The sequence below is a fragment of the Odontesthes bonariensis genome, chromosome 21, assembly GCF_027942865.1.
Source record: "Odontesthes bonariensis isolate fOdoBon6 chromosome 21, fOdoBon6.hap1, whole genome shotgun sequence".
Lineage (NCBI taxonomy): Eukaryota > Metazoa > Chordata > Actinopteri > Atheriniformes > Atherinopsidae > Odontesthes > Odontesthes bonariensis.
Window position 1 is genome coordinate 31,293,929 of NC_134526.1, and position 18,753 is coordinate 31,312,681.

At 44.2% G+C, this 18,753-nt stretch overlaps 1 protein-coding gene across 1 annotated transcript; it reads right to left on the reverse strand.

Moving 5' to 3' along the window:
* Window positions 1–2,248: 2,248 nt before the first annotated feature.
* LOC142370724 (uncharacterized) lies at window positions 2,249–11,672 on the reverse strand. Its single transcript, XM_075453150.1, has 7 exons — window positions 11,504–11,672; window positions 7,986–8,149; window positions 3,988–4,119; window positions 3,374–3,558; window positions 3,094–3,241; window positions 2,671–2,875; window positions 2,249–2,472 (listed from the first exon to the last, which is right to left on the reverse strand). Exons 1-7 carry the CDS (start codon window positions 11,670–11,672, stop codon window positions 2,249–2,251), a joined length of 1,227 nt encoding a protein of 408 aa, XP_075309265.1.
* Between the last annotated feature and the right edge of the window lie 7,081 nt (window positions 11,673–18,753).

An 18,753-nucleotide genomic window follows, 5' to 3' on the forward strand; every position in this document is an offset into this window, starting at 1 on the left:
GATGTATTAACCTCAACCACTTTACTCACTCACCCACCAAGTTATTACAAGTGATGCTTTACCGGACAGCGTAATGTGCTGTCGTCAAACCTGACACCATGTTAAAATGTAAGCGAGTCCATCACTGAAATAGCACATGACATACCCTAGTTGCTTCAATCGTCTGTTTCCATCACTTGGATGAGCATGTAAGCACTTTCACTCGGTTTACCACATTCTGATACGAACATATTTGAACGTGACGTGTCAACTGCTGGCTGAAACACATTTAATCATTTTCAAAAGTTCTGGGGGATCTTCTAAATTATATGGTCGACGAAAACAAGGGATTTTTTTTGTTTAGTTTTTAGTTCTAGCATGGCATGTTCGTCTCGTTATTGTTCGTCAACGAAATGCATCTCATGACAGTTTTCGTTTGTGTTTTTTTAGAACACTGTAGTCTCGTCATCGTCACGTCTTTTGTCATAGGGAAAGGCTCGTCAATGAACATTTTTAGTCTCGTCTCGTTTAACGAAATTAACACTGGTTAACACATAGATACACTGTAAAAGTTTTTGAGTATATTTTTGCTATTTTGCTCAAGTCAATCCTTTTGTTATTCGAGGGTCAAATTGATCTGTTTGTTTATCATTATTTTATTTCAAGGCTATTAACACACAGAAATTTAACACTTCAAATAGTTAAAAAAAAAAAAAGTGTTTCAATGTTTTGAAGTAAATTTTTGTATTGATGGTTACAATAAAAACACCTGACGTTTGCAACCGTCCCCTGCATGTTTATGATATAGATGCGTGTTTACAGTGTTCAGCTACTGTACATGCAATATACTCTCTGAGCTTTTAAGAACAGGGCCATCTCTAGGCTTTCCCCCCGAAATCGCACTGTTCCTACTCTAGAGGCCACTGCTCCCACCCAGTTTGGCCTACCAGCAAATGCTTGGCCTCTTTGTAAAGCTGAGTCCCTGTAGTTTCTTAGGAAATAATCAGAATAATTGTGTGATGTACTGGCACAGTGTTATAGAGGCTAGAATATTGTTTTTTCTTTCTGTCGGATAACAATCATCTCTGAACTGACCACATATCAGCCCTCTAGGTCACTTGAAAGACTTTAGAAACACAACTGAGCCCTAGCACCAGGTCATGTGAAGCTGTGTGCAAAAGTAGATCAATATAGCATGAAATATGAGTGCTGTAGACTATTATTTGCCAAGGTATGCTCATGTTTTTAAAATTCCCTATGTAAACTCCCCATAGGACTTTTTTTCTATCCAAAAATGCATACTGAAAATCAAATGCTTACTGCACATGAACCCCTTTGTGTAGAAGCATAATCTTGGTCTCAAATGAAAGGTAACACTGAGGTTTCTTGTAGACCATTTGGATTGTATGCCAGGTGTTCTGATATAGAATGACTTCACAAAATGTGGAATAATTACACAAAAGTCTATTTTTGCATTTACTTTGTTGGTTCATGGTTGTGGATAAGATAAAATATACATCTGCACAACTAATATGAGATAAAACCACATGAAGATTCAATTTCTATGGATTCTTGTGAAAATTTCAGTACCCAATATGTTGTATCTACTTATTGTACTGCAGCTACACTGCAGCCAGATATCAGGGTAGCACCAAAGGCGGAGGAGGGGGAGGAAGGCATTTTTATATAAAAAAATTCAGACATAGTAAGATTAATCTGACAATGCAAAGCACTATACAGATTGGACATGACAAATGTTGTCATGTATGGATTCCCAAGAGTCTAAGCTTTCAAATGATGTATAACATTACTATGCTTCATAGTAATATGGTGCATACAATTGATTTTGAATGTTGGGGGGTGGTGGGTGAAGGAGGGGGAGGTGTTCCAACAGTGGAACAACGTTCTGGAAAGTGTTAAAATGAACAGGAGGGACCTAAACAGATGACAGACATGGAATTTCTGGAATTATGTGTTTATTTAACATGCTCAAGTTTCTCACATTTACTGTGTACTGGGCCAAATACAGAGGGCACAAAAGAAAACTTCAAACATCCAACAGGCACTACAACTACCCTCACTTACTCTTCATCAATGAAAAAAAGGACCAGAAATAAAAAACTTATTTGAACTGGGGGGCTATGTTATACATTGCCTGCAAAGTGACATACATATGTATGTTACATTTCAGTTAAATTAGTGCTGTGCAGTGTGTATTAGGCAAAGCAGAGCATTTTGAAGGGGATGGTAGTCATGGTTGACCACTGTATCATAAGGTGGTGAGGTCAGGATAGTACTCAGCAAAACGGTTCTCTGCCAAGACTTTGTCCTGTTCTGTAGAAAACTGGTCCATTGCAAAGGAGGGCATTCGAGTTAATGAAGAGCCAAGATCCTGCTGGTAATAATCAGTTGCTTGCGAGGCATGTGGTAGTAGTGCCTGGTCAATCTTCTTGGGACATCCTCCAGCTGCCAAATTGTTTGGTTTTCCTTTACCTAACAATGAACAATGTTAAACAGTTATAAGGTGTACTGTACATCTGTGGCCCCCACCCCACCGTTACAAACACACACACTTCTCACACAACACCTGTCTACCACCTCTGTGCCCCCTGCCGCACGTAACACTCACATTTTCACACAACACCTACCACCTCTGTATAATATCCTTGTATCCTTCAGCAGATCACTTACCAGGAATTCGATGCTCATTCCAAGCCTTTGCCAGTCTTTCGATTCCAATTTTGCAGACCTCCATGGTCAGATTGGAAACGCAGTACCGTGTGGCGTTGTCTTCCATGTCGATCATCTCTTGATCCAACAGGTTAACGAAGGCTGCCTTTATTGGGTAATTTACACGGTTATTTACTTCAGGCCACATTCTCTCAATGGTGTGATTCTGAGGGAACATGAATAAAACCATGTGAAATGTCTCAATCACTGCTAGAAAAATTACATTGCACTACATTACACTTAAACTAAATTACACTTAGTGACTTACAGTTATTAAGGTACAGTATATGGGTTAAATTCTCTGGAGCAATGTCAGATATAGATGCCTTACTGAAGGACACTTCATCTATATGGTTAGAATGTGCAGCCTTACAATATACTCACATTTGTTGACTTGGTCTGGAGATATGGCTGCCTCCCCAGGTTGAATCTGTAGGCAGCGAGTTTCTCCTGCATGTAGAGAGTGAGATAAAACTCTTTCCCATGGTCAACCCTGATATGGTCCCACATCCCATATTGAAGAACTGCTGATCTGAGGGAAAAAAACAAACGTGAGTACACCCACGGCATTTATGCATATAAGCCTGTTCTGCCATGGGAAAACATAGTAACAAAAAGGAACACACTATACTGGATAAAATATTGCTGCTTAATGGGCACTGACCTGTACACATCCTCATAAATGATTAGATTATTTTTAACCAGCATAGTTGCGTAGCCAACAATCGCCTTACTGTATCCATCCACAGCCATGACGTGTGTGACCCCAAACATTCCCAGCTTCTCATTTTGATAAATGTGCATTTTATGTGCTGCGTAGTATGGAATGGGATTGAGGTTCCGCGCACCCTTCAGAGAAAGAGGAAAATAACATTGAATAGACAATCTATAGGTTAGAACGATCGATTAGGCTTACAGGTCTACTATAGGCTAATAAACTTACCACCGCTTAAAACCCTTTTTGCACAGAGCCTCTTTTACAACCTTGTTGTCATCAAAATGATAATGGCCAAATCTCAATCTCAGAGATGTAAGCAAAGTTGTCATGACTATATATAGTTAAGTGTTTTCATCAAAGGATGATCTGGCACTGCCAGGTCCATCTGCCCAAAGAGGATGGGTCATGTTTATTCATTTTACATTGGAATTCTGAAGAACCAGACATTAAATAACGAACAAACCCTTAATTTCCTTGAGGATTGCAAATAAATACTACTGGAAACAACAGTAGGCTTATAGGGCCATATCAAAAGCATAATAGTGTAGCCCATTACATACACGCTGTCGTGCCTCGTGATTGGGCTGGTGAATCGTCCTCAGAAGTGATCCCACTCTGCGTTCCCCTGCCTTCACTCCCCTGACTGCGGACAGATACCCGGTCATGAGTTTTCGGCCATATGTTGCTCCTGTCTGAAAAAGACCAAAGTAAACCATTTAATGGGGTGTAATTGGCATTTGGCACAGGGGTTCTCCACGGATCTAGGCTAATAGGGTTGTACGTCACTTAAGCATAGGCCTATAATTTTAAAACAAAGCCACGTTGACAACATTATCGAGCCTAGCACACGGACAAAATCCGCGTTTCTGCACATACAGGCCTACCACCTACATACACACATACATACATACCGGGGGTCGCGTTAACCGAATATTTTCCGTCATTGACCCTTTTTTTTTCAAATATGACGGAGAAATCCGAGCGCCATCCGTCATTTTGACCGATTGCAATTCAGCTGTTTTTGTCACAGCGGAAAAAAGTTACATACTGTAAATCCTCTAATATTGGCCGCTTCCCGATCTTAGCCGAAAGTCCTTTGACAATGACGTCAACCTGACATTCTGGTAGACACGTTGAAATTCCGGTAGATCGCGGAGCACACGTGTCTCGCTGCGTTTTTTTGCCAGCACTTCTTATTATTGTGTTTCGTATTAATCGTATAGGCCTACATTTGTTTTTAACACATTAAAACCTTACGTAGGCCTATAAGAACAATGCCAAGGGACGCGATTATAGCAGATTAGTTCGCATTGTGTTGTGATGGAAATAATGAATGCGATTGCAGCCCAACGGCGTGAATAGACTCACTGCGCAAAATCCGACGTTTACTCAACACAACAAATATTTCTTAATAGCAAACGATTACCTCGTGAGTCTAGTGCCCATCAGTCCCAAGCCTTTAGTGACACAATCAAACAGTTTGATAAACCAAGTCCCAAGTCCCCGCTGGATGTAACGGCAGAATAAGACGCGCTCTGATACCACCCAACTTTGAAAGGCTGCAACAAGATGTGCAAGCTCAAAATGGGACTCGTTTATTTGTATGTTGTGCATACATTATGTTTCAGTTATTTATGAGCAGTGAAGGTAAAAACATCTATAGGCTACTCAAATCGGCCCACCGGGCATTTGCGAATCACGCTAGCTAGATTTTGCTGTCTTCATAAAAAAACGAAAAAAACAAAATCAAATAACGGACCAAATTTGGTTTTTGGAAAATTACTTTTTTCATTTTTCGTTTCTTACATATGAACGTGACGGCGGGCAGACCGGAAGCAGAAATTACGTGTAACAACGGCAAAATAAAATTAGCGTGCTGATTTAATATCAAACATATTTTCCGCTTTTTATACACCCATTGTAGGTAGTAGGCTGCATTTATTTTAGTTAAGTGAAACTACAACAGCTGGTTGTTTGGGAGAACGTCATAGCCTATATAAATTATAATAGGCTACAAAAAAAGTGATTACAGCCAAATATGACAAAAGATGAGGCTGGCCTTCCATTTCTGACAGCTGAACATTGCACAGCTACTAACCTTAAACAAAATAAACAAGAGCAACAACCGTTTTTTTTTCTTCTTAAAAGATGTTTTATAATGTTTTCATATAATTTGCTGATGGCAGTTATATAATGCGAGTGCGTGTGTTCTATTGAAAGCGAGGCTGGGTGTGTCAATGAATATAGACAACAGTGAGGTTTTTTTTAGGTGCTATACAAGCAAATCACAGCATCTCTGTACAATGACAGAGACCTTTAGGTAATACTTCACAATACTGACTGCGTATTAGAGTGTACATCCCGTTCATTTATTTCCTACTTTGCACGGACTTCCAGTGTAGCCTAACTCCTGGCCAATTCCCACCTTCTCCAGTCTTACAGCATAACTCGCAGCCACTTACCATGTAATACGCAAAACTACCCTAACTTCCGAATCAGTGTATTGAATGACGCACTGTAGCCTACACTATAAACAAATATGCTTTGCTCTTTGCTCATGGCAGTTGTGTATGTATACATGTCAGCGGGCAAGCTTCACCCTTATTCCAGGGATTTATTAGGTTTTGTCTTACAACCTTGTATGATTCGGAATAAGAATATGTTGAGAAATGGACGAAACAAAGTGTTCCTGACATAAAATAACAGAGTTCCACTGGTTTTTCTTATTCACGTTCAAGTTCATGTTGTTCCTTCTGTTATAAACTGTTTCATTTAGCTTTAATATTTTGTTGTGAGCAATCAGTTTCAGTTGACAAATGTTCTTTTTAGTCACAAGTCAAGTGGAAAAGGTTGTTGTGATAATACTACCACACTGGAGTGTGACACAAGAGGAGGCGAACCCAACAATAATCTGTGCTGCTTTGATTACCCCCTGAAGCCTCTTCCTGTCTGCCTCAGTGAGGGTCCCAGCAGGCTCTCAATACAACAGTAGTAGAAGGTCTTCAGCAGTTTGGTGTCTAGATTGTTCAATCTGGACAATGTGGTGGTCCTCCTGACTGTTGGGCCCATGTCAGGGTTGCTGGAGATTACAGTAAAATACACCCTGACATAGCCTACAGTTCAGTGAAACTGTCAGACCCTGTAATGTGACCTTGCATTTTACTCATTTGAAAACAGCCAAAAGGCTGCAGGTGTGCGGACAAAGTGGAGAACCATTTTAATGGTTTGAATGTGTTAAAACAAAACAACTCATGTCTGTATGGCTATTTTGTGGCAAACAAAATAGTACAAACAACAACAAACACATTTATTCAAAACACAATCTCAACAGAACTATATAACACGCACACACACTGGTAGCAATTCAAACATTCCCTTTCATAACTATGAATAACTTAAATAACTAACAAAATAAACACTAAAAGAACCATTAACAATTATGAACCAATCATGAGACACACACACACACACACACACACACACACATTAGGTTTTGGGGGGCGATAGCACTGAGTGGTATCTGGTGGGCGGGGCTCTTTGGGTATGTAGGCTGCCCGGAGGGCCACGCTCCCAGTTCCACAAGGTTGCTTGCCCCTCAATTTTAAATGCTCACTATTAGAAAATATCAAAGAGCCAGAGGTGAGAGGGTAGGGGTCTTCCCGCACCCCTGTTGCCTGGTTGCTGCCTGAGGCGGGGGGGCCAGGAGGAGGAGTTGTCCTACTGGTTCGGGGTCTGTGGTGGCCTGGGGGCTGCTGGCCCCCGGATGTGCCCGCTACGCCACACTCCAGCAGAGGTGGGGGATGGATGCATGTGCTGTGCGAGTGTTTGTGGATGTGTTTTTTTTTTTTTTTTTTTTTTTTTGTCTTTGTGTATTTATTTATTATTATTTTTTTTCTCTTATATGATTTATGGGGTGACTGGGACTGGGTCTGGGTCCTGCTGTCCTCTGGCCTGCTTGTGCTGTTCCTGATGGGGGGGGGGGGGGGCATTGCTTCTCCCCGCTGCTCGCGGCCTCATCCACCTGTGGGCACGTCTTGACTCCCGGGGCACTTGCCCAGGGGCACTGGGGCAGGCGCTGGCCCACTGCGGTTGGCTCTCTGGGGCGCCTGGCCCTCTCGGGTGTTGGGCGGGGCCCCTGCCGGGGGGTTTTGGTGGCGCTCGGGCTCGCGGGGGCCGGTTCCGGCGCACGGCCCATGTCTGGGTGGCGGGGGCCTGGCGGGGCTGGTAGGCTGCCGCCTCTGGTCGCTGGGGGGGCTCTGCCCGATGCTTGTGGGAGCTCCCTCTCTCTCTGTCCCCCGGTCCGGTTCGGCACTATTATCATATCATGTTAAATATTGTAACAAAAATAAATAAATGAAAATGAGGAGTTGATGGGCATCAAGGGGAGCTTTACATTCATAAAGCTTCCCTTGGCATAGCAAATGTGTTTAGCATAAACGGTATTCAGATTACAATTCTGCTGCCATAATGCTCAAAAAAAAAATTTAAAAAATTATGAACCAAAAAAATAAATAAATACATTTTCAATTTACTAATCCCGTATGACATCTTTAAAGACCGAAACAGTTTTGTCCATCCCTGTTAGTGGGAAGCTCTTTGGCACGAAGTCCCCATGGCGGCACTTGGGGCAGCTGGGCTCATGGGCCACCCACTGCTCAATGTAGACCCGGCAACCAATCAGGCTGCGGCAGTATGAGCTGGCAACAGGGTGCTTCATTGGATCTGCAAGATTCATGAAAATTGATCATCAGTATCTTCATGTCAATATTCACTTAAATCTTGTTAATGCATAACAGAGCTTATCCATCCATCCATCCATAATCTTCCGCTTGTCCGGGGATCGGGTCGCGGGGGCAGCAGCTTGAGCAGAGAGACCCAGACGTCCCTGTCCCCGGCCACTTCCTCCAGCTCTTCTGGGGGGACCCCGAGGCGTTCCCAGGCCAGCCGAGAAACATAGTCTCTCCAACGTGTCCTGGGTCTTCCCCGGGGCCTCCTCCCAGTGGGACGGGCCCGGAACACCTCACCAGGGAGGCGTCCAGGAGGCATCCTAACCAGATGCCCGAGCCACCTCATCTGACTCCTCTCGATGCGGAGGAGCAGCGGTTCTACTCCGAGCCCCTCCCGGATGACCGAGCTTCTCACCCTATCTCTAAGGGAGAGCCCAGACACCCTGCGGAGGAAACTCATTTCGGCCGCTTGTATTCGCGATCTCGTTCTTTCGGTCACTACCCACAGCTCGTGACCATAGGTGAGGGTAGGAACATAGATTGACCGGTAAATCGAGAGCTTCGCCTTCTGGCTCAGCTCCTTCTTCACCACGACGGGCCGGTGCAGAGCCCGCATCACTGCAGACGCCGCACCGATCCGCCTGTCAATCTCCTGTTCCATTCGTCCCTCACTCGTGAACAAGACCCCGAGATACTTGAACTCCTCCACTTGGGGAAGGATCTCATTCCCGACCCGGAGAGCGTATTCCACCCTTTTCCGGCCGAGGACCATGGTCTCAGATTTGGAGGTGCTGATTCTCATCCCAGCCGCTTCACACTCGGCTGCGAACCGCTCCAGTGAGAGCTGAAGGTCACGGCCCGACGACGCCAACAGAACCGCATCGTCCGCAAAAAGCAGAGACCCGATTCTGAGGTCGCCAAACCGGACCCCCTCAATGCCCTGGCTGCGGCTAGAAATTCCGTCCATAAAAATTATGAACAGAATCGGTGACAAAGGGCAGCCCTGACGGAGTCCAACCCTCACAGGAAACATGTCCGACTTACTGCCGGCAATGCGGACCAAACTCTGACACCGGTCATACAGAGACCGAACAGCCCATATCAAGGAGTCCGGCACTCCATACTCCCGGAGCACCCCCCACAAGAGTCCCCGAGGGACACGGTCGAACGCCTTCTCCAAGTCCACAAAACACATGTAGACCGGTTGGGCGAACTCCCATGCACCCTCCAGGATCCTGCCGAGGGTATAGAGCTGGTCCACTGTTCCACGGCCAGGACGAAAACCACACTGCACCTCCTGAATCCGAGATTCGACTATCCAGCGGATCCTCCTCTCCAGTACCCCCGAAAAGACCTTACCAGGGAGGCTGAGGAGTGTGATCCCCCTATAGTTGGAACACACCCTCCGGTCCCCCTTTTTAAAGAGGGGGACCACCACCCCGATCTGCCAGTCCAGAGGCACTGCCCCCGATGTCCACACGATGCTGCAGAGGCGTGTCAACCAAGACAGCCCTACAACATCCAGAGCCTTGAGGAACTCAGGACGGACCTCATCCACCCCCGGGGCCTTGCCACCGAGGAGTTTTTTAACCACCTCGGCAACCTCAGCCCCAGAAATGGGAGGCCCTACGTCCGAGCTCCCCAACTCATCACGTCCAACTCCCCAACCCCAACATCGGAAGGCGTGTCGGTAGGATTGAGGAGGCCCTCGAAGTATTCCCCCCACCGACTCACGACGTCCCTAGTTGAGGTCAGCAGAGCCCCGCCCTCACCATAGACGGTGTTGACGGTGCACCGCTTCCCCCCCGACCCGCCGGTTGGTGGACCAGAATCTCTTCGAGGCCGTCCAGAAGTCGTTCTCCATGGCCTCCCCGAACTCCTCCCAAGCCCGAGTTTTTGCCTCAGCAACCGCCGAGGCCGTGTTCCGCTTGGCCTATCGGTACCCATTAGCTGCTTCCAGAGTCCCACTGGCCAAAAAGGCCCGATAGGACTCCTTCTTCAGCTTGACGGCCTCCCTCACCACTGGGGTCCACCAGCGGGTTCGGGGGTTGCCGCCACGACAGGCACCGACCACCTTACGGCCACAGGTCCGGTCGGCCGCCTCAACAATGGAGGCACAGAACATGGCCCATTCGGGCTCAATGTCCCCCACCTCCCCCGGGACATGGCTGAAGCTCTGCCGGAGGTGGGAGTTGAAACTCCTCCTTACAGGGGATTCCGCCAGCCGTTCCCAACAGACCCTCACAATACGTTTGGGCCTGCCAGGTCTGACCGGCTTCCTCCCCCACCAGCGGAGCCAACTCACCACCAGGTGGTGATCAGTTGACAGCTCCGCCCCTCTCTTCACCCAAGTGTCCAGGACATACGGCCGCAAGTCCGACGATACGACCACAAAGTCGATCATCGAGCTGCGGCCTAGGGTGTCCTGGTGCCAAGTGCACATATGGACACCCTTATGCCTGAACATGGTGTTCGTTATGGACAGTCCGTGACGAGCACAGAAGTCCAATAACAAAACACCACTCTGATTCAGATCGGGGGGGCCGTTCATCCCAATCACGCCCCTCCAGGTCTCACTGTCATTGCCCACGTGAGCATTGAAGTCCCCCAGCAAGACGAGGGAGTCTCCCAGAGGAGCACTCTCCAGTGCCTCCTCCAGGGACTCCAAAAAGGGTGGGTACTCTGAACTGCCGCTTGATGCATAAGCACAAACAACAGTCAGGACCCTAAGGCGGAGGGAGGCTACCCTCTCGTCTACCGGGGTAAACCCCAATGTATAGGAGCACAGCTGGGGGGCAATAAGTATGCCCACACCTGCTCTACGCCTCTCACCACGGGCTCTCTCCAACTCCAGAGTGGAAGAGAGTCCAATCCCTCTCGAGGAGGCTGGTTCCGGAGCCCAAGCCATGCGTCGAGGTGAGTCCGACTATATCTAGCCGGAACCGCTCAGCCTCGCGCACCAGCTCAGGCTCCTTCCCCAGCAGAGAGGTGACGTTCCACGTCCCAAGACCCAGCTTCAGTAGCCGAGGATCAGACCGCCAAGGTCCCCGACCCCCTTGGGCCCTCCCACGGGTGGTGAGCCCATCAGAAGGGAGACCCGTGTAGTTTCTTCGGGCTGTACCCGACCGAGCCCCACGGGCACAGACCCGGCCACTATGTACATTACCTTTAATTATCAGTGTCTGTTGTTTTAAAATCTGTGGGGCAGAGACGTGAGCTGCTCAATGAGTACAACAACAGACACTGATAATTAAAGGAAATGAACCTACTCATATGACTATAGAGATTATTGTAATAGAATAATTTGCCAAAATGTTGAACTATCCCTTTTATGTTTTATCTTACACACCTCTGCAGATGACGAACTTGGATGTGGCCTTAACAGATGCCACCTCCCCATCTGTCAAGGCAATAGTACTAATTTTATTGGCCCTGGCAAATTTTCCGAGGTCCTGGAGGGCTTTGCTGATGGCTGGCAGCTCTTCTGCTGCCAGGACCAGCTCCTCCATGTTCGCCATGGTACGCTCATCTGTGACACCAGTGGAAGAAGGTGAGTTAAAACAAATTAGTTGATGAGACAAGTTACTTGTGATTCTCACATTTCAACTTGCCGACACTGAAGTTAGTCATGAGTAGATAAGCAAGCAGCTGCTGTAATTAGATCACTTGCTTGGATTTGCAATTCAATTAAAGGCAGTCTAGTTGTGAGCTAGTTAAAAGGTTAATGTATTTTACTGTATATGTTTTAATAAAGACAAATCTTAAAAAAACAGGAGCAAGTCACCGCACTCACGACCAGAACATGCCAAGGTGTCAGAAAACCACGATTCATACAATAAAGACAAATCTAAAAAAAAACATTGTAACAATGTCCATCCATATGCCATGTGCTCCCCTTTTTTACAATATGCATGAAAAGTCAAATTTGAAATCAAGCATAGGTGGACACATTACATTTCATTACAACATGGTGAGAACTCCCCACTCAATCAGGCAGATATTCACTGCTGTATCTGGAATACCTGAGGTATTTACTTGTTTTGGATAAAGGAAACACTTCTTACCCACTCTTCCTCTTCTTTCTCCTCTGCAGCTCCTCAAAGTCCGTTTGTGGGATGGCAACAATTTTCCTGGCATTCTGTTTCCACAACTGTTTTCTACAGAAAAGATACAAACTTGATTATTTGGTTGAAGGAAGGGAATCAGTACTTTTTTTCTTTACCAGTATAATAAGCTTGTTATATGTTTCAACCTCTTTTTTTTCACTAAGAACCTAGACTGTTTTAGTTTATTATGATTGAGACTTTCCAAGTACGAATTAGCATGAGGCTCTTAACTTCTGACTTCAATGGGCTGTCTTCTTGCAGTCATAAGTCAGCAAATTAAAAGGAGAGCTTGAACCATGGAGAGCTACACCCCATTTGTCCGATTTATAAGCAAGGAAAACAATTAGAATAACATTCAGGAATAACAGAGTTTGTTGATTATAAAATTGTAAGTAATACAAAATACAGTAGTGTTGTTAGTCTTTGTACAGTAAACCTGCTCATCAACTTGTTTTTCTAAAATCGTTGTCATGCCACCTTGACTGCCACATAGCTGCACCCTTATTTTTATACAGCATAACAGCAAAATGACAGAAATGTTGATGAGTGTGACTAATATTCCAGCTATTCACAAAGGTCAGTCACTACAAAAAATAATGCAAAGGAGAGCCTAAACCCTTGAAATCTTTAATTTATCAACAAGGGACAGTAAGTCAGTCATCTCCAGTTGACTAGAGATGTCTCAAGCAATATATATTAATCATAGTGCAAATGTTTTGTTAAATGGTGTTTATCATTATCTGCAGACTGCAGACATTTAGTTGAACAAGCAAGATACTGTAAGGATTGTAAGACTTCTGTTAACTGGAGCATGCACATGCGCTGCACTGGGTTCCCTTTACACCCTGGAGAAAATGTTGACCCCCCCCCCAATTGTCACTGTATAATTCACACACTGAGGATGCCTGTATTGCCCTGCTGGATCTGTTACCACTGCAATGGATGAATTTAATTTAAATTACTTAATTAAAAATTACTTCTACTACACTGAGGAATTACTTGAAATGATTCATATCACCACTATGAAAATAGTTACGCCTGTGTTTTATAAGTCGGGTTAATCTTTAGCACATTTAGTATGTGGGTGTAAATGAGGACAACAAACAAATTGTCAGTAAGTTCCCAAAACAGTTTAGAAACATGTGCAGCATAGTTACATTCAATATGAATAACACATGGATCAATAAGTAATTTAATATGTGCAATTTTCCCCAAATGTAGATGAGTGAAGAAGAGAGTCTGTGTAGTCAGACTTGTTTACTTCAAGTGATAGCCTCACAGCCTATATTTTCATGACCTCTAATTGGATCAGAGCACATTGCTAACCACCAATACCCAAAACAATTGAAAGCCAGTTACATATGGTTCTATTATTCACCTCAAAAGGGAGATTAAAAAAACAATTTGGAATTTGTCAAAAGGACAAAAAAGAAGTTAGAGGACTGTGGTTTAAGACATAGTTAGGAGGTGAAGAAGAATTCGACTGCACCAGGCCCTGACATGATACACATCTACTGGATAAAGAATCCAACCGCTCTTCATGAATGCCTAGCAACACAAATGAAGTGACTGCTAATGGATGGGACTCGTCCAGAATGGTTAACCTGTCCTGATTATGAAGAATCCCTAGAGTGGGGCAATTCCATCCAACCACCACTCAACAGCCTACCACTGTATGGCATGGAAGCTCCTACCATGCATCACAGTGGAATAAGATGAGTAGGCTCATGATACATGACTTGGACCCAGAAATAAATTGAGAGAAACACCAGAGAATATAAACAACTACTGATGGATACAACTGTAAGATCAGACGTAAAACTGCCTGAGTTGCCTTGATTGACTCAGAATGCCTACGACTAAGTGCTGTACACATCAACCCTGGCATGCTGTGAACTCAGAAACGTCAACAGGACATAAGAGCCTTCATAAAGAATTCTACTGGAGAGTGGAAGAACTCTTGAGGCCAATTCAAAGCCAATTGCACAAGTTCCCATTAAATGCAACATTTGGTCTGTCCCTGCTCCTGTTCTGCATAAGCCTGACCCCTCTCAAACAGATCATCACAATGGAGGCTATGGATACCATTCCAAAGTGGAGAAATCATCAGAGTTTTACCCCAAGTTCAAAGCAAGTGTCTGATGAGGGGGTTCTTGAGGATTCCCTGTGGGCCGCTTACATGTTGGGCTGGTGTTCAGAGTATATGCGGCTGCCAACAGAAAATAACCACATTCCACTTCTTTTTCCGAGTGCCTCACTTATTTTGTAATGCTGCTGCCAACGATATTCCCAGATTTTTTTTTTGAAAGGTGTCCCTTCTTTTCACCATATGGCAGAGAAGAAGTTCCAGCTGTATGTCCCAAGCTGAACTTGTATGAGCCTTCAGACAAAAATGATCATCACACAGAAAAGCCTTTATGCTGATCGCCTAGATTCTAGTGTTGCTGGATAGTGGTGTGCTTTCATCACGCTTAACAATTTGCTGGTGCTTTTCTGTTAGAAAAAAAACTTGATGTGGACACGTGCACTACTTTTTCATTCTTTTTTCTCAATCTACTCACTGTATTTAACTTCCCACAGTTGATACTGGATGGTCCCCACCATCTGAAGCAGATTCCCTTTCCCAAACTGTCAAAGAGGATAAAGACTACTGTCTGAACCTGGCTTCACATGTTTTTTTTGTTAATCCCTTAACAAAGAAGAACTTATATTATATGGGATAAAGATGTGAGGAGGGGCTGAAATGCTCAAGTGAAAAAAGCTAACGATGCTGGAAGGTAAAGTTGAATCAAGTCCCTGCACATGGTGATTGAAAGATAGGATGCGCTGCACCTGTCCATACTTATTCATGTGCACAGCAAGAAAAGGATTCAACTGAGAGATAACTTCCATATTTTTTACAACGTTACCATTGTGTGGTTATCCAAATAATTTGTCATCACCTCAGAAAGACATCTTTCACTTAAAAACCAAATGACAGCCCACTCCAGCTGTTGCACCAGTTTAGTGTTCACAGTCCTGCTGCCAGTGGAACATGATGTGGGCCCAATACATTGCTCTGTGCTTTTCTCGTGGCCATGATGTTCTTTCCACTTAGAAAGCACACAAATAAACTGTTTTTTATGTTTTGTAAATAGTTTGCAAGCAAAGCGAAAAGTAGAACCTGTGAATAGTAAATATATTATCCAGTCTCAGAAAACCTTTTCACCATTTGGGAGATGACATCACAGCAGATCATTGGTGAGGGACGAGAACAGGGGTCGGCGCCCCGTAGAAAAGGATTCAATTTGGCTGAATTTTGGCTCAGCAGAGGGATGAGGCTCCCTGTGGCTTTGGAAAATAAATCATGAGTAGGTTATTTAATTTGAATTCATTTTATTTTGTTAGTTTTTTAAATGTAATTCTAAATTTGAAGATTATGGTGATCTTGTAAAAACGTGTTTAATTTTTTGTCACTCAAAATATGCGTCACACCCGCCAATGCGCGACACCTGCCGGCACATGATTTATTGAGCTTTTTTACCCCCAGTATGCCAACCATGGATAAATCCAGGAAAAGAAAAGTTGCAAATTGGCAAACAACAAAAAGTCAAATGTTGCAAGACATTTCTGGAATAAACACACAGCCTTTGTCTTTTTTTTCGGAGTTCAAAATGTTTTTGTTACATGCAAAAAAAAAAAAAAAGTTTTCTCTGTAGCAGTTAAAGGGGATAGAGAATCAAAATCGTCTTTTTCACGTTTTTGGTGTTAGTTCTGAGTCTCCCCGCTGTGGGGAGTACACACGAAGTGCCAGCAAGTGTCAGAACCTCTGTTTCAAGTACTCCCCCTTTTTTGAATTGCCGCCAGAAAATGGGCCAATTCGTGTTTGAGCATTAGGTGATGTATCTTTTGGCGCAATCGCCCCCCCACACCCAAATCCACAGCCACCCCCTTTCAGACACGCCCCTTCACAGAGTACAGTTTCACAAACCTTGCACGATTCCGAGCAGGCTTCAGTCGGAATTTAATGCTCAGTAGAGGGTCAGTTCCGACTTTGCAACAAAATCAACCCCAGCAATCAGTACAGCCTGTAAGTATCACATTTTATTTTGTTTTAAATGTGTGTTGTGCCATATTCCTGTTGTAAGAATTGCACGTTAGCTCTGGCTTGTTCATCTAAAGGGAATGAGCTAACCCCTTAGCAGCTAGCTATTTGCACTATTATGCAGGCGGTAAGTAAAGGGCCGTGTATACTCTTGGAGCAGTGTGTCGCAGTGAGCTTGTCGCAGGTATGACGCAGTTATTTTTGATTTATGCCCAATTTTGAAGCGCGATCTGCGCTATGTTAATTCCACGCCACAACGCAAGAGGGACAATCACGAATAAGCTAGGATTGTGGGTGTGGTGGGTGGCGTGTTTCTCTTCCGGTTACGGAGGTCATTCAACAACAATGGCGACTGGATGAATGCGCACTTTGATTGAGATGCAGCTGATCGATCTAGAAATAGAAGAAATATTGCTACTACTGGAGCTGGCAGAGAGGCGAAAGAAACGGTTAGCACGGTTAGCAAACCGGAAATACGCATAGTGTAGAGCGGATGTAGACTTGACCAATCAGAGGCCTCCTTTCTCTCCTCCCTGCGACGATATCTGCGGCACTGTCTTCGGGGGGCATATCTGCGTTAACTGCGACACGCACGCAGACGACCTGGTTTCCGACCATAAACAGACCTTAAGCCTCCAAAGGCCAGCTTGCTTGTTTCAATGCATAACCTTTGGAAGTCACAGTAACCGAAGTAAAACAAAACAAATGAAGCCAAATGGAGTACTTTCTTTTCAGTGAGAGCAAGGGCAGCCAATCAAGCAACGGCAACCGAATAGCGCCAACACCTACCTGCATTTCATAATGAGGTTGCCAGATAAGCTCTGAAACGACGCCAATAAGGGCAAACGACGCATTCTAAACCCAGCATAGTAACATAGCTGTTTCAGAGAGACTTTTAGGGAGGTTCTGAGCCATTACAGACCCAACCAATTTTTTTTGGGCTACATATCACATCACAGAACAAGGATTAATGCCCCATTCAACCTTTTTCTATCACCTTTAATTGATTTCATAAATGCAACACACTATATATATATATATATATATATATATATATATATATATATATATATATATATATATATATATATATATATATATATGTGTATATTTGATGTATTTTCTAAGCTCAGTTGTGAATAGAATACTGTTTTCTTTTCACTCCAAACCAGATAAATGGAACAGTGCATATTTCTAATGCACATTTCTATGAAGCATCCTTTTAAAAATTTGTTACAAACTTAACAATTGATTGACACAGCAAAAAGGTATGTATAGGTAAAATGTTGGGATAGAATGGTTGAACAACAAAACATTTTAGAAGCTACAACCCATTCCCTTATTTTTAAGACATATAGTTGGTGACGATTCTCAGTCATCCAGGTCATGGTAATTGAAGAGGATGGAAGTCTTAACACTGAGGTTCACAAGAAACCCACACATACAGACCAGTACCTGCTTTTCAACTCACAACATCCAAAAGAACACAAAATGGCATTAGAACTACATCACCAGGCTGAGAGTATACCCACTAAGGCTGAGCGAAAACAAAAGGAACATCAGCACTCCAAGAAAGCTCTTTAAACCTGTGGATCCCACAACTGGGCCTTTGTCAAATCAGCAAATGACAAACGGACCTAATCACACTGTTAGAGAAGCTAGAACAGCCGAAAACATATTGTAATTCCATATATGGCAGGAGTCTCAGAGAAATCTTCTCCAATCATGGCATTCCAGTGCACCTCAAACCCAAGAACACCCTCAGAGTCTGGTTCACCCAAAAGACAAAACACCCAAACACAAACTAAGTGGCATCATGTATGTAGTGCAGCGAAGAGTGTGCGGACCTCCGTTTGGTAAAGACCAAACAACAGCTCCACGAGCGCATGGCACAACATAGGGGAGCCACGTCTTTAGGTCAAGACTCAGCAGTGCACCAACATCTCAAGGAAAAGGGACACTCTTTCGAGGACAGTAATGTCCACATTCTGGACAGAGAAGACAGATGGTTTGAGAGAGGAGTCAAAGAAGCCTTCTATGCATGGAAAAAACATCTTTGAACAGAGGAGGTGGCCTCAGGTATCACCTCAATGACTCAAACAACATGGACATTGGTCAGGGGGTTCAGTGACACATGTGATTGTAACAATCCTCTCTGTTTATAAGCTGATACTCCCCACCATCTAGTTTAGAACTGAAGAAGCCATTCGGATTAAAGGTGAAACGTCTTCAAGATCCAAGAAGAAGTCCACTTGCCCTAATTCAAGCTCTTATGAAGAGATATAAATATCAACAAAGAAGACAATGTGTAGCCTATATGATCAATGCTGTTTTGTTTTGAAATCTAGCAATTTTTGCCATTCATCCATTTTCCATATCTGCTTCATCCTGTTAGGGAGTTGTAGCTCA

Coding starts and splice junctions, on each gene's coding strand:
- LOC142370724 (XM_075453150.1), bottom strand. CDS start 11,672: ATGGCGAACATGGAGGAGCTGGTCCTGGCAGCAGAAGAGCTGCCAGCC. Junction 4,120..7,985: donor GGATGGACAAAACTGTTTCG/GTCTTTAAAGAT, acceptor GGTCTTTTTCAG/ACAGGAGCAACATATGGCCG. Junction 3,242..3,373: donor ATTTATGAGGATGTGTACAG/GTCAGTGCCCAT, acceptor TTTTTCCCTCAG/ATCAGCAGTTCTTCAATATG.